Consider the following 14,874-nt stretch of genomic DNA (forward strand, 5'->3'; position numbering starts at 1 on the left):
AATCGCTATCCACTTTCAACGACGCTGAATGCAATCAACCATATTTCAAACCGATCGTAATGCCGTAATACTAAGTTCATATGGCTCAAAGTTAAAATGGTATATGTCCTGATAATTACCAATTGATATGTGGTCTTAAAGTATACTTTTCTTGACATTTAAAAATGTCGACCTGAATCCGTTGGGGGCAATGGATTCAGGTCCCTGTCTTCATTAGCGTGGTTTTGATTTGTATGTGTTTTCCATTGGATTCAGACCTGTATCCGCCTCGCAGCTAGGATAGAGCCGGTACTTGGTCGACGATGATGGTTGCACGAGGGTGAAAGGCTTGCTATAGATTGACGACGCTTTTGTGCTTCTGAGCCAGCAGAGCGTGTGTCGGCTTGTCTTCCTCGCTGTCTCCTCGCACCAGCATATCATCACATCTACCAGACGAACAAGGCAGGCAATCCTATCCTCATCCTCACCTGGGCTCACGAGGTCTTCGTCAAGACCGTATAGTTGGCCGTGTCCGATATAATGTTCCCGTCTGCCTGGAGATGTGAAGGTACGTGTTAGGGCTGTAAGTACTTCACGGCGGTCTTTATTGCTATACGTTCGATCCCAGCCGGTTCGTTCCAGCCAAGGCGTCTGTAATGCAAATGCCGTCGTGTCGGCCGGTGCGACTGGAGGCGCCGCCGTCATCTCGTTGGGAAGTTTTCCTCGGTTGAACTCCCGTGTCAGCACACTGCGCAGGTGAGCCTGTACTGCAGGGCTATCTACCTGCCGGATCATACTTCCACCTCTGTTGATGATCCAGTATCTCCGTGTTGACCCAGTGGTCCATGTCTGCAGGTAGACACACTCAAACTGCTGGTCAAGGTCGCGACGGCGACTGGAGCGACTGGGGCTGGCTTTAGATCCACAATCATCCGGTGGGTTGGACTGGTGGCGCCGTATTGACTGAATGTTTATGGTACGAAACTGGCAGTTAATACAAGCGAAGCCTTCATAGACTCGTAGCTTATCGTGTTCGGCCGTTCCATCGGCCAAAGTTGATGCACTATCAGGGTCTAGCGGCCTGGGGGATAGAGATTTAAGAAGCTGGCTTAGCCCTTTTCTTGCTTCGGTGGAAACGTTATGCTTGTCGCGGAGATGTGTTGTTACGCGGGATGGGCCATTGGAAAGTGCGAATTGACAGCTGTCTCTGGTGCAGATTAGGAGTCGGGCGCCAGTATCATAGAAGAGGTGCAGATTATCGAGAAGTGTATGATTAGCCATTATAGGACTAAATTCTAGTATTTAAGGAGTGCCTTGGGATCTTGCTGCCTTGGTGCTCTTGCGATGTTTGCGACAGTGCTGGATATGCTAGAGATGTCACGCGTGCACGGACCAGTGTTACGGTAATACAAGTCTATTACGCCCGGTAGGCCAACGCCCAATGGGCTCTGAAGCTAAAGGTACATACACTTCGCTAGGAATTGCCTTGCTCTCGTCAAGCCCATACGATTCTCGCCTTGTTCCTTCCAGTCTAGTCATCGCTCTTCTTCTTGGTCCTCCTTGGTGTTAGTAGTAGCAGGTCAACTTGAAGCCCAATTCCTCCAAGTGTTCAGTTTCCTATCTTCGGTGGCTGAAGCGGTGCCTGCTGTTGACTATTTGAGGGCGTCGTAGGTTATCGGTTAGTGTTGATAAATGTTGCTAGGTTAGTGGTGTTCCTGTCATCTCTGTTCTAGGCGACCTGTAGCGATCGCGAATCTGATTGTGGCTCGTACTGCGTCCATGTTTGGCGTCCATTCCTGTCCGTCTGATGCTGCCTTACCTCCCAGATGAAAAGAGAGGTTGCCGCGTTTCTCATTCGTACACTAAAACATCTCTTTGCGTTGTGTCGTCCATTTCACGCATCGAAAGAGGAAATGCTCTACCGTTTCCTTTGCCCTCCTACATGGGCACTCATCCGTCGGTGCTGCCCTGATCTAATATAGATAGCCGTTCAGTCGCGCCATTCCGGTTCTAAGCTGCGCCAGCACGCTGGCTTCCTTCCATGATAATTGATCGTACAGCAGGCGGGTATGTTTACCAGGCAGAGCCGAGTCGACCCTTCTAGAATGCCTGCCCACTCCATCTGGTAGCTTCCTCTCCATTCGTAGATCTGCCCTCGTTCGATTAAGAATTGTGGTCTTTGCTTTGATCATTCCTCTCCGCGGTGTCATGTACGGCTCCGTTGCGTAACGAGCTGACATCTTGGCTGTCTTCTGGATTTTGAGCTCGCTGTCGCGTGGTAGCCAGATGAGGTTGACTCTGTTTCCATCTTCTCGAAGCTTCTCTATAGCATCATATATCTCTCGTATATGTCCTTGACCTGACTGCTGGCGGGGGTTACCTATAGCTTGTGCAGCCGATTTGTTACTTGTCACGATCACAATGACTCGATACTTCATCTCTGGCAGGTGGTTGAGACAATGAGCGATAGCTGCCAGTTCGGCCGTGTACGGGTTGTGTTCTTCTCTCGTACCCAGGGTGACCGAAAAGGTTTCACTGATCTTGCCGGCTCTTGCCACGGATATGGGGATTCTGATAGTTCCTCCCATGCCGACCAGATCATTCCGCGCGGAGCTGCTTGTCGCTATCCTGACCGCCCATCCTGCTTTGGCTAGTTCTTTGTTCTTGTCCTCTTCTTCCTCTCCTTGACTGTTCAGTATGACTTGTAGGCGTGCCTCCCATGGCGCGAGGGTGAATGGCTGGATGACTTCCATGGTATCCTTTGGTAGCTCTCTGCATACATCCGCGATACGCCTGAGTGGAGATATGAAGCGTCTGAAGGCTTTGATTCCTCGTAAAAGATTCCGGACCGGGTTGGTTCGTGGTAGAGAGTGTATGTCTACCCAGAGCTTGCTCGCTCTTCTCCAGAGCCGTTCATGGATGGTCGCTATGTGCGCTTCAGCTTCGGCTACTGCCGTTGCCACGTTTGTAAAGGACCCTATAATCGCCTGCGCTCCTACCCTTTATACTCGATGGATGGCATACGCCGATACTGTTTTGCACGCATGCATCCAGACGTTGGAGGCGTAGTCCACCACAGGGGCTACCATGGCTGTAAAAAGCTGCCTCGTTGTCGAGGGAGCCATTCCCTTCAGTCGTTTCAGTTCCATCGCAGCTCCTAAACCCTTCGTTGCTGCCCTTGCGATGTGTTGCTTGTAGTGAAGCCGTGAGTCCATGATGACCCCCAGGATCTTGACCTGATCCTTCGGAAGGACTCTCTCACCCTTAATAGTAAATGGTTCTGAGTCTACTCTGCCTGTGTACCTGGTGAAATGTATGATCGCCGTCTTTTCCGCCTCAAACGTCGCACCGCTGCGTCTCTCCCAGTCAAGAGCTTTGTCAATGACCGCTTGTATCCCTCTCCGGTTGCTCTGGGCTGTCGGTCCCGATACCCACGCCGTGTAGTCATCGACGAAGGCGATGGCACCACCATTTCTATCGATCTGAGTCTGCACTAGATCTGCGTTGAAAAATAGAAACAGTATCGGCGACAAGGGCGACCCCTGCGGAAGTCCTGCTTGTGGTAGAGGTCGGCTTTCGGAACTTTGGCCATTAATTACAATGGTTGCAGTTCGCTCTGAACAAAAGGCATCGATCCAGCGCAAGAGACCCTCAGGGATCCCTCTCGCCTTCATCCGCTGCAGCAACCTCTCTTTGCACACACCATTGTATGCGCCTTTCACGTCGAAACTGACGAGGCTCACGACATGGCGTGAACGCCAAGTCGAGAAGATGTGTTCTTGCAGGAGTACGAGGGCTTGCTCTGCTGATCGTTGCTTCCGCGCGCCGAAATGGTTGGTCGGAAGCAGCCCGTGGGTCTCTACCGCGTGGGAGATTCTGTCGGCGACGACCGATTCCAGCACCTTACCCAACGTGGCGAGAAGCGAGATCGGCCTCCACGCTTTCGCGATCGTATAATCATCTTTGCCTGGCTTCTTGAGTGGGATGATTCGAGCATGTCTCCACTGTCTTGGTATAACGCCTTCCTTCAGTGATGCCTGAAAGATGGCGAGGACGTCGTGTTTCACCGAGGGCCAGATCTGCTTCCAGACAATCGCTGGTAGCCCATCTTCTCCTGGTGCCTTCCATGATTTTGTCGCCCACAGTTGACGTTCCACTTCTTCCAAAGTCAGGTCGGGCATCGTTACTGGGGCTCTCTGTTGTCGCGGTCCTTCGTCTTCGATAGTGTCTGGCAATGACGGGAAGAACTTCGCCAGTAGTTCTTCGGCTTGCTCTTTATGGCTCGTTGTTGCTGCTCCATCTGGTTTGACGAGCTGCGGTACCTTTCCAAAAGCTGCGTCATCCCCAGACTTCATGTACTTGGCTGCTTTCCAGATGTTGTCATTGTCTGCCAGAAACTCCTTCCAGTGCGTGTTCTTCCGTTGTCGGATAGCATCGTGGTATTGCTTCGCCGCAGCCTTTGCCGTGTCTTCGAGATCTGCAGTGTTCTGTCCCGCACGCCTTGCGGCTCGAGCTCGATTCCTCCAGTACGTGTATACATGCCGCAGCTGTGTGAGGTCATTGGTCCACCATCGTTTTGCGTATGGCGACGGTTTGGCTCTGGGCGTTAATGCCTGGACCGCATCCAAGACGGCCAACATCAATCTATCCGTTTTCTGCTGCACAGTATTCCCCACCGGCCTGCTCCTCAGCGTGTCTGTGATCCTGCTATTGATCTCCTTCCAAGGTGCATTCTTAAACAGAAGTCTTTCTTCTTGTTTCGGCCCCGGGACCGAAATGTCGAACACCGTCTCTATCGTGCGATGATCTGACCCGTGCTCTGTACTATGTATCGCGCATTTGATGTTTGCGTCCGCAAGCTCCTCGGAAGCCAGAACCAAGTCAATGGTTGTCTCGTAGTCTCCGCTTTGCCATGTCTTTGTGCCCCGGCGAAGTAGACTTCTAAGCATGAAGTCGTTCATCAAGTCGATGATAGGATCCGCCTCGCCCTGTCTCTCCACTGATATATCGTCTCCGCCCCACATCTGGTCGTGGCGGTTAAAGTCGCCAGCAATGACCAGATCTACCGCTCTCCCCGATCTCTGTCTCACCTCTTTAATAGCTTTACGAAGCTTAGAGCATATGTCCTGTAGAGCTTGGGCGTCTCCCCCAGGTACGTAGACGGACGCCGTGAAGACCAGACGATCTGGCAGCCGAACAACCGCTGCCGTCACGTCTGGGGAGTCTATCGGCACCTGCTCGGCTTCCACCTCCTTGTTCACCCAAAGCATACTCCGAATCACCCATCTACCTTCCCTTTCTGTCGTAGGTACCATCTTGACCCATTTGTGGTGCCCCATGGGTGTCGTCAACAGTCTACCCTGGATCCTCCGCGCCTGGGGTTCTTGGATGGCTAATACGGTTGCATCCTGAATGTCCTTGTCGTTCATCAAACTGTCGTGTACCGGTCCTTGTTTCCTGACATTCAGTTGAAACAGCTGGAAAGTTTTATTCATGCTGTGATGGATAGAGCTTCCGACAGTTTCTGCTGTATGACTCGTGGGGGCCGCCGCATGGGATACATTTCGGAACCATTCCTGTGCATGCACTGTGGTGATGGCCTTCTTGCGCGCACCTTCCGCAAACTTGTGGTCTATCACACTGATAAGCCTTGTGATTCGTGATCTGTTGGCAGTTGTAACATTGCTTGGGGCGGTCACGACGTTCAAACGTCTTCGTAGTGCCGGATTCTCCTCCAGCTACAAAGAATCCTTCGGTAATAAATCGCCTAGCTTCTGACCGTTTTTTGAGATATACGACCATCGAGCCGTATGCTTTGGGGATGTCTCTCTTGCTGAGCCATGCTACCTTGGCAACTTCGGTATCATTTTCTCGGCCAAGCATCTCAGTAGTCTCAGCTCGAACTTCGTTCCTCTCGTCTAGCACTGCAATACGGTTGACATTATCCACTCTGATTGGGTAGAGGTCGTCTCGTAGGATGCGGGCTCCTAGAGCCAGTTTTGTTTCCGCTACGCGTTTCACAATCTCATGCTCGCTCTCGTCCCTGCAGGTGATCCTGACGCGGTGGGGATTCTTTGGGTCCCTAGTCACCGCTCGGCATCGCCACGTGGGATCATCCAGTTCGGCGCGGACTTCGTTCTCCACTGTCGCTCGGATCATCCCGGCTGAGAGCCTAGCCTCATCTTCTTCTAGTCTTGAAACGTCAATCGTGCAGTAAAGCACGTCTGTGGGGTTCAGAGGAGCGGCTAAGGTCCTCAAATCGTTGTGGGGTAAGAACGGTGTCAGTCGTGTGACGTCAGCATACGATCGTTGAGGTCCGTCCATTGCGTTCGTAACGATAGTTTCGAGCTGCTCGCGGACGCGCTGCAGCTCCTCGGTCATCTGATCCTTGATCTCCACCATCTGCTTGCCCATCTCGTGCACTGTCTCTTCCTGCTTTGCAACAGCTTCCTTAAGTTCCCTGGTCATCTCCATTTGTTCCTTCAGCGCTTCCTGCAGCCTCTTGGTCTCCCTACGCGACTCTGCCAGGAGATCCAGCGCCTTCTGCAGCATTGCCCTTCCATCGCTGCTGCTGCCACTGCCGCTACTCTTTCGGGTTTCGGTCGGTCGGTCGATCTGTTCTTCGGCCGGTACATTTCGCGTCGTCTGCCGGGTAGTTTTTCGCGTTTCTCTGGCAGTGTCTTCCAATTGTCGCGCGGTGTCTCGGACCTTGCTCGTTGGCCTCACCATTCGACTCGGTCTCTTTGGCGTCGAAAAGGGGGCGTCATCCTGCTCCACTACGATCTCGGCCCCTATTGGGTCCGCCATGACGGGCAGTCTCCACCACGAATTTTCTCCCAACCAACGATGATTCTTCTGATCCCTTCGCGTGTAGTTAAAAATGCAGTGAAGTCTTCTCTAGTCCTACATACCAAAATCAATTGTAGGAGAATTGATTTATTTTGCCCCACATTACAGGGGGTAGACTTGATTTGTTACCGAGCCACGCCAACACACGTGACGTAAGTGAACCGTGTTTACCCTTTACCTCAAGCGTTACAAACTTATCGAAAAACTTCAACAACAGCGAGAACGAAATTTTTGAAAACAACAGTTATTTACAGCGCCGCAACACCGCTCCGAAAGGTGAATTGGATAGCCCAGTGTCGGTCGCATTACCCAGTGCGACTCAGGCATCATGGCGACCCCGTGGCCCCAGGACGAAATTTGGCCCACTGATTACCGAGAGCACGCCACAAATTTGAGCAAATATCTCCAAAAGGCACTGTCAGCCATCGACAACGGCGATGGTCTACCCGTTGCATCCCGAGGAGTTCGAGTTGCCCTCATTGGGGCTCTCACCCTCATCGTCAAAATGCAGAGCACGCCCGATCTTGGTCACGTCTACGAAGCAGTGAAAATCGGCCAAGTCGAAACAAAAGCCGCAGCCGAAAGCCTAGCGCATCACGTCAACAGCCTCAAAAATGAGCTCAACGAAACAAACACCAAAGCTCAACAAACCATGGAAGTAGTTCAACGTCATTCAGAAATTGCGATGGACGCAAAAACGGCCGCGAAAGAAGCCACGGAAATCGGTAAAGCAACAATGAAAATGATCAGAGACATGAAGCTCGTGAGCCAGCAAAACCATGCTAGCATCACGCCCACTTACGCCAACGTGATGGCGAGGGGAGGGCTGGCGACAAGCATACATAACCCACAGAACCAGAAAGCATCACCTGTCCAGACCGTACGCGAGATCATCATCAACATCAGAGACCCTGTCACTATAGCCAACATCAGAGCGATGAGTCCCCGTAGCCTCAAGTCACATGTAGACCTCGCAATCGCACAAAGCAGCAACGAACACATAGAGAAGATCAAGGTAGTATCCTCCAATCAGCTCAGGAGCGGTGACTTGAGCATCAAGACGGCCACCTCATCGGACATGGTAGCGCTTAGACAGTTTGCAGAAGACTGGGAACAAAGGATCGGAAACGGTGCCACTGTACGCATTCCGACGTATGGTGTCTTGGTACATGGTGTACGCACTAGTTCGATGGATATGGATAACTTCGAACTCATTAGAGATGGGTTATTGCAGGATAATAAGCCTTTCATACCAACTGCGGAGATCAAGTACATAGGCTGGCTGACGAGATCTTCGTCCTCTAAATCAGCATCTTCGGTCGTGGTCGAGTTCACACGACCGGAAGATGCGAATAAAGTTATTGATGAGGGCCTCATTTGGCAAGGCGAGGTGTTCCAATGCGAACTCTATGACAGACAGTGCCGCGTGAGACAATGCTTCCAGTGTCACAAATATGGCCACATAGGAACCCAGTGCAAGGCAACAATAACATGCGGCTACTGCGCGCAAGAGCATCCTACCCGGGATTGCCCAACCAAGAGCGATAGGGACGCACCACGGAAATGTGCGGCCTGCAACGGCGTACACGAAGCCTGGAATAACCAATGCCCTGTCAGGAAGCAGGAGGTCAATAAGGCCAAAGCGGCCTCTAAACTGCGGCCCAGATATCATCTAGAGCTAGAAAGCTTCGTCACCAGGATATCTACCGGAACCAGAACGCGGGAGCGGCAAAACAACACCAACACAATCACCAGGACAGGACGACCTATTTTGGAATCAGGCCGACCCCAGGACGCCAGTTCGACCCGGAGCAGGTCGCCTACCAAGAGGCTACAGAAAAGAGCGAACCCTGGCAGTGACCAGGTGGCGTCAGATAATCCCGATAACGAGATCGTCGTAAACATGGGGAGCCAGCGGCCAAGACGAACGGCAGCCGCTTCCAGGAGGGTCTTGGAAGCACTGGACGTCAACAGACAAACCACACAGCATGGTCAACAGATGGAAATCGACGACCAAGAATGTTAACACAAAATACTCTTACAATACTACAGTACAACGTCAGAAAATCCAAAGACACAGTCATGGCCACGCTCTTACGAGATCCCGACATAGGACGATACGACATCCTCGCTATCCAGGAGCCTTGGAAGAACCCATTCGACACGACAACTCACCACCCAGCCAAGGATCAATTTCACCTATGCTACCCAGACAAAGACCAAACCCTTCCAGCCAGGGTCTGCTTTTTCATCAACAAGAGACTCGATCACTCCAGGTGGCACTTTGAAGAGGCAAACAGAGATCTCGGCTCACTAAACCTAAGACTCGGAACAGAAGAAGAGCAACGGATTATGGTACACAATGTCTACAACCCGACACAAACCGCAACCGAAAGAGGGAGCACGCTACCCCTTCTCGGCAAAGCACTGGAACAATCATCCCAACATGAACAGATCATCATTGGCGACTTCAATCTACACCACGAGCTGTGGGGAGGTGACCGGGTCCAGCGAGCGGATCCTAATGCTGCCGAGCTCATCACAATCATCGAAGATCACTGTCTCACGAGCAATCTTGTCCCAGGCACTATCACATATGAAGAGCGTGACGGAAGAACGACCATAGACCTATGCCTCACGACGGCGGGCCTGGTGGGCAGACTGATTCAGTGCGAAATCGAAACAAACATGGACCACGACTCTGACCACCTACCTATCGTCACCTCACTAGACCTGAATATCGTCAAAATGATGGCCAAGCCCCGGCGAAATTGGAAAGCCTTAGATGAAAAGACATTCACTCGCGTGCTGCAGCGGGAGCTTCCGCCACAGCAAAGACCAAGAACGAAGACAGCTCTGGATAGACATGTGGAGGAAGTGATGATAGCCTTAACGGTAGCTGTCGAGGAAGCAGTACCGACGACGATTCCATCGTCTAGATCGAAATCAGGATGGAATGAAGAATGCGCCAAAGTACTGGCACAATCAAAACGACTCCGTCGGCAACACAGCTTATACCATACCGAAGAGACATGGGAAGCATACCGAACGGCGAGAAATCACAAAGGTAGAACCATCAAGAAAGCGCTCAGACAGAACCATCGCGAGAGGATAGAAGAAGCTTCTCAATCCCCAACAAACCTCTGGCGGGTAGCAAAATGGGCCCGAAACAGACATAACCAAAGTCCGAATGTAACACCAGCACTGATTGATCCAGCCACAAAGCAACAAGCAAATACCCCAAACGAAAAAGCAGAGCTTCTCAGAAAGACCTTCTTTCCAGTGCCACCTGAAACCAATCTCGAAGACATAGAGAATGCCAACTACCCTGCTCCCATAACCATGCCACCGATAACTACGAGAGAGATAGAAGAAGCTATTGAAGAATCATCCCCATTCAAGGCTCCAGGACCAGACGGCATCGCGAACAAAGCACTCCATATCGCCTCTCCCTGGATCAAGCACCATCTCACCAAGATCTTCAATCAGTCCCTCGCCCTTGGCTACTATCCGGAACACTTTCGACAATCCACAACGGTGGTCCTCAGGAAGCCAGGGAAAGACAACTATACCGTGCCAAAGGCCTACAGGCCAATCGCTCTATTAAACACTACAGGAAAGATCATGGAAGCGGTGATAGCAAAGAGGCTGAGCTACATCGCCGAGACTCATGGCTTGCTGCCCGATACCCATATGGGTGGAAGAAAGCTGCGATCAACAGAACACGCCCTTCACCTCATCATCGACAAGATATATGACGCCTGGAACACTGGGCAAGGCAAGGTGGCAAGTCTACTGCTTCTGGATGTATCAGGGGCGTTTGACAACATTTCACATGCACGCCTATTGCACAATCTGCGGAAGAGAAGGATAGATGAAAGAACAGTCAAGTGGATCGGAAGTTTCCTGCGCCCGAGACTAACAAAGCTATCAATTGATGGCTTCACATCTGAACCCTACAGATTGGAGACAGGAGAGCCACAGGGATCAAATCTATCACCGATCCTCTACCTCTTTTACAACGCGGATCTAATAGAAAAGTGCGGAGAATTAGAAGACACAATGACAACCGGCTTCATAGACGACGTGGCTATCCTGACCTGGGCAGACTCCACGAAAGAGACATGCAAAAAGCTACAAGAGGCACTCCACGTCGCAGAGAAGTGGGCGGCCACTCATGCATCTATCTTCGCGCCAGACAAGTTCCAGCTCACTCACTTCACGAGGACAAGAACAAGAATAGATGTAGAGGAACCCCTTCAGACAAGATGGGGGCATGATCGAACCAAAGAAAACATGCAAGTACCTGGGCCTCATCATGGACTCCACCCTCACCTGGAAACAACACATAGACGAAGTACAACGCAAGGTCACCAAGACAGTCAACGCCCTAGGCAGCCTCGGCGGCTCAACTTGGGGTGTGACAATGCGAGAGATGCGCAAGATCTACAAAGGAGTGGCGGTGCCACAGATGATGTACGCCTGTTCTGCCTGGTCGAATGCAAACTGGAGGACCAGGGACAAGCCATATACTGAGCGAACACTGAGCAAGCTTCAAAGCCTACAGGCAAGAGCCTCCAGGGTGATCAGTGGGGCGTTCAAGGCAACGTCCATACCGGCCCTTGACATAGAAACATACCTTCTACCAGTCGAATTGCAGATCTTCAAGCACAATGTCAACGCTCTTGGAAGGATCGGCCCGGGTGATCATGGGCCCACGGAAGGGGAAACGAGAAGAAACAAGAAAAGCCCGAGAAGAGCTATCGAGCAGTCTATCACCGATCGCCAAGGGCCAAATATTCGGAGACAAGAACACATCACTCCTTACATAGTGCCCCCGTGGTGGCAAGGTCCACAGACGTTCATCGAAGCAAGCATAGAGGAAGCGCAAGCCAGACACGAGCAAATCATACAAGACGAGCTGGATGCAATACACATCTACACAGATGGTAGTGGCATCGACGGCAGCATCGGTGCTGCCGCGGTCTGCACCACTACCCAAGAAACAAAGAGTGCATATATGGGCGACGAGACAACCTCCACCGTCTACGCCGGTGAACTTCAGGGCATCAGCCTAGCCCTCCAGATCGCACAAGAAGACAGATCGAAAGGCAACAGAAGAAGCAAGGTCGCGATCTACACCGACAACCAGGCCGCTATTCGATCCACCGCCAGGCCCAAGGGCAAATCAGGCGCATACCTGCTCAAGAATATCACGCAACAGATCGACGAACTCCGAACACAAGACCTGAATACCGAGATCAGATGGGTCCCTGCGCATATAGGAATCCAAGGCAACGAAGACGCAGATCGAGCAGCAAAAGAAGCGACAGGTTGGAGAGAAGGCAGCCTCACAGGACCGAGAGCAGTAGAACCACAGCAATTATACCCACTTCGATCAACCATGAAGACATGGTCTCATAAAGAGACCATCAAATCATGGGAGACAAGCTGGGTATCCGAAACACGCGGCCGAGCATCCTTCAGGCACGCGCCCAAACCTTCGCGCAAGGTCTTGGACCTGCACGATGGGCTCATCAAGAAGCGCAGCGCACTCCTCATGCAGCTGCGTACAGAGAAGATAGGCTTCAACGACTTCCTCTTCGGCCGAAGAGTACCAGGTATCACCAGCAACAGATGCCCCTGCGGATCGGATCGACAAACGGTAGCGCACGTCCTTTTACGCTGCCGTCGACACCGCCAACTCCGGGACCAGGAACTGGGACGACTCCGAGGACGCAACAATCTCCGGAAGCTACTGAACGAGCGCAATGCAGCCGCCAAGGCAATCAAGTTCATCGAACTGACTCAGATCCTTGGGCAATTTCTGGATCGAGACCTTAATAGACAAAGCTGAGCACTGGGGGGAGACTGTAGGTACGCGGTCGCGAAAGAGAGGGCTTCACAACCCGAGAGAGCCTCGAATCAAGGATCCATTAGCATTAAACCACTGCGTACATGGGCCTGCCAGCAAATGTAAATAGTGGTTAGAGAGAGAAAAGCGGGAATTTTGGGAACAGCTGGCCAACGATGTTTGACGTTGGCGAAGTGGGGCACCGCGGAACAATACTGATCCGCGAGACTTCGGCTGTTCGCCGGACCCCGTTATCCGGGCATAATCGTTTAGATGATTACAACCGAGTAGGATATAATCAAATCAATCAATCAATCAAATCAACAAACTTATCACTACGCTTTCGTTGCTCATTCTCATCAACTCATTTTCACCACATTCAGTCTCATCCGCCATTGCGCTCAAATGTATTTTGGGCACATTTGTAACCGTTTACTATGATTCTTAACCTATCATCAGTGCGCAAGCGCGATAGACCGTCTCTCAACGGCAATGCCACATCGTCGCCAGATTATCCAGCTCAGCGAGCTTTTCCCGCAGGGCAGCGCACTATTCCCGATAATAGGCATCCACGGCGCTCAAGGGAACATGCGACAGTGGATGAGCAATTTTATGGTAATGATCATGATGAGACTGTGGACAATGAGGCAACTGAGGCAAATTCTGAACCAGTCGATGAAATCATAGCGTTTGATCTTTCTAAGACTATGGGGAAGGATGAGGCTGATGAGCAAATTGAAGATGAACCTGAGCATAGCGCATCCCGAGAACGATGTCGCTCGCCAAGCAAAGATGTCGTTGAAACTCAAGACAACGAGCCAACCGATGATTCAATCGGCGTGAATCAAAATTCAAAGCTGGCTCAAGCGAATAGACAATCTGAAACCTGTCTTACAAGATTAAACTCCAACTCCGCAGCAGCAGAACCAAACACGAGTCTTCGGGGGAGCCTTCAGCTGCCTTCTCGATCTGCTCGCGATACACCTCAGAGCACTGTTCACTGCTCTGAGTATACGACTGCGGCTTTTGCCCCAAAGACTTCACGAGGCTCGCAGAGCTCCATGCAGACGGTTCAACGATTAAGTAACCAGCCGCCATCATCAGCCTGGACTCCTCAAGCACTATACTCCCACTCAGCAAGCAGCCAACCATCCATGCCTCGTCCCATTGCTCTCAAGCGCCCGGCTCGATCATCATCTGGAAGTACATTTATATCTTGTAATCAGACAGCAGCGAACAGCTCAGAATTCCGTACAGCTCCTTCAGCAAAGAGACACAAGACTATGGACGACCAGTCCCAACTATTCCAAATGTCAGGATCATTAGATTGGAACGCACTTCTAGTAAGGATGATCCCCCAACCAAGTTTATTGTGCCATAACCTAACTACTCTACAGCCCTCTGGAAATGGGTTCAAAGAAAGCTTGAAGGCTGCCTCGACTGCCTTAGCACCGCACATCAAAAGCTTCGAGCAGCTCTTAACATCTATCAGCGATGAACATCGCAGACTCACCATTCTTGAGCGTAGTCTCTTTTCTAAAAAGGACGAGCTAGCAAAGGACCTGAAAAAAGCCCAGGAAGCCTTCGAGGATGTTGAGAAAACAACAGCCACCGAGAATAAAATGCTCAGAGACCTCGAAGATGTCCTCAACAAATATCCAAAAGATAACGAACTTCGCACGTTCCTAGACAAGCGAAAAAAGGCTATAGTCGAACATCAAGAAGTGTATACTATCGTCAAAAGTCAACTGGACAACAGGTCAGCCGGACTTTCCGAAACCGAAAATGAGATTGCGCTGGTCACCAAGAGACTCGGTCAGCTTGAGGCTGCAAGGGCTGAGGTCGTGAAGGAGAAGGAGGGAGTTGATAAGGCGGCAAAACGATTGATATTTATGTCTCGGTTCATGGAGCCTGGCTGGCAAGCTACTCTGGACATGCTTGAGCAGGTTTTGGGGGATGAAGCTCTGCGGACTGCCTTCTGTGTAACGACCCTCACAACCTCATTACGCGTGCCCCATAAGTCCCACCAATCGGCATGATTATATCGCCAGTTCATGGATCACATCTTCCTATTAAAAATAATCTATACACCATGGTGTAGGCGCTAGGCGCTAAATAAAACTAGCAGAAATTACCCTTTTGAATTTCACGGTCACTAAGCTAGCCTTTTCGGCTCTTAGCATGAAATCCCT

At 51.3% G+C, this 14,874-nt stretch overlaps 2 protein-coding genes across 2 annotated transcripts; one reads left to right on the plus strand and one right to left on the minus strand.

Moving 5' to 3' along the window:
* Positions 1-213: 213 nt before the first annotated feature.
* On the minus strand, positions 214-1,260 carry BKA55DRAFT_523974 (uncharacterized protein; the record flags this gene model as incomplete). The annotated part of the gene is made up of 1 exon (XM_046188685.1): positions 214-1,260. The coding sequence occupies one exon, from the start codon at positions 1,258-1,260 to the stop codon at positions 214-216; it is 1,047 nt and encodes a 348-aa protein (XP_046043637.1).
* Positions 1,261-13,836: 12,576 nt separating this feature from the next.
* Positions 13,837-14,721, plus strand: BKA55DRAFT_524581 (uncharacterized protein; the record flags this gene model as incomplete). The annotated part of the gene is made up of 2 exons (XM_046188728.1): positions 13,837-14,025; positions 14,080-14,721. The coding sequence occupies 2 exons, from the start codon at positions 13,837-13,839 to the stop codon at positions 14,719-14,721; spliced, it is 831 nt and encodes a 276-aa protein (XP_046043638.1).
* Positions 14,722-14,874: the final 153 nt, after the last annotated feature.

Source organism: Fusarium redolens (genome assembly GCF_020744475.1).
Source record: "Fusarium redolens strain MPI-CAGE-AT-0023 chromosome Unknown BKA55scaffold_20, whole genome shotgun sequence".
In the NCBI taxonomy this organism is placed as follows: Eukaryota; Fungi; Ascomycota; class Sordariomycetes; order Hypocreales; family Nectriaceae; genus Fusarium; species Fusarium redolens.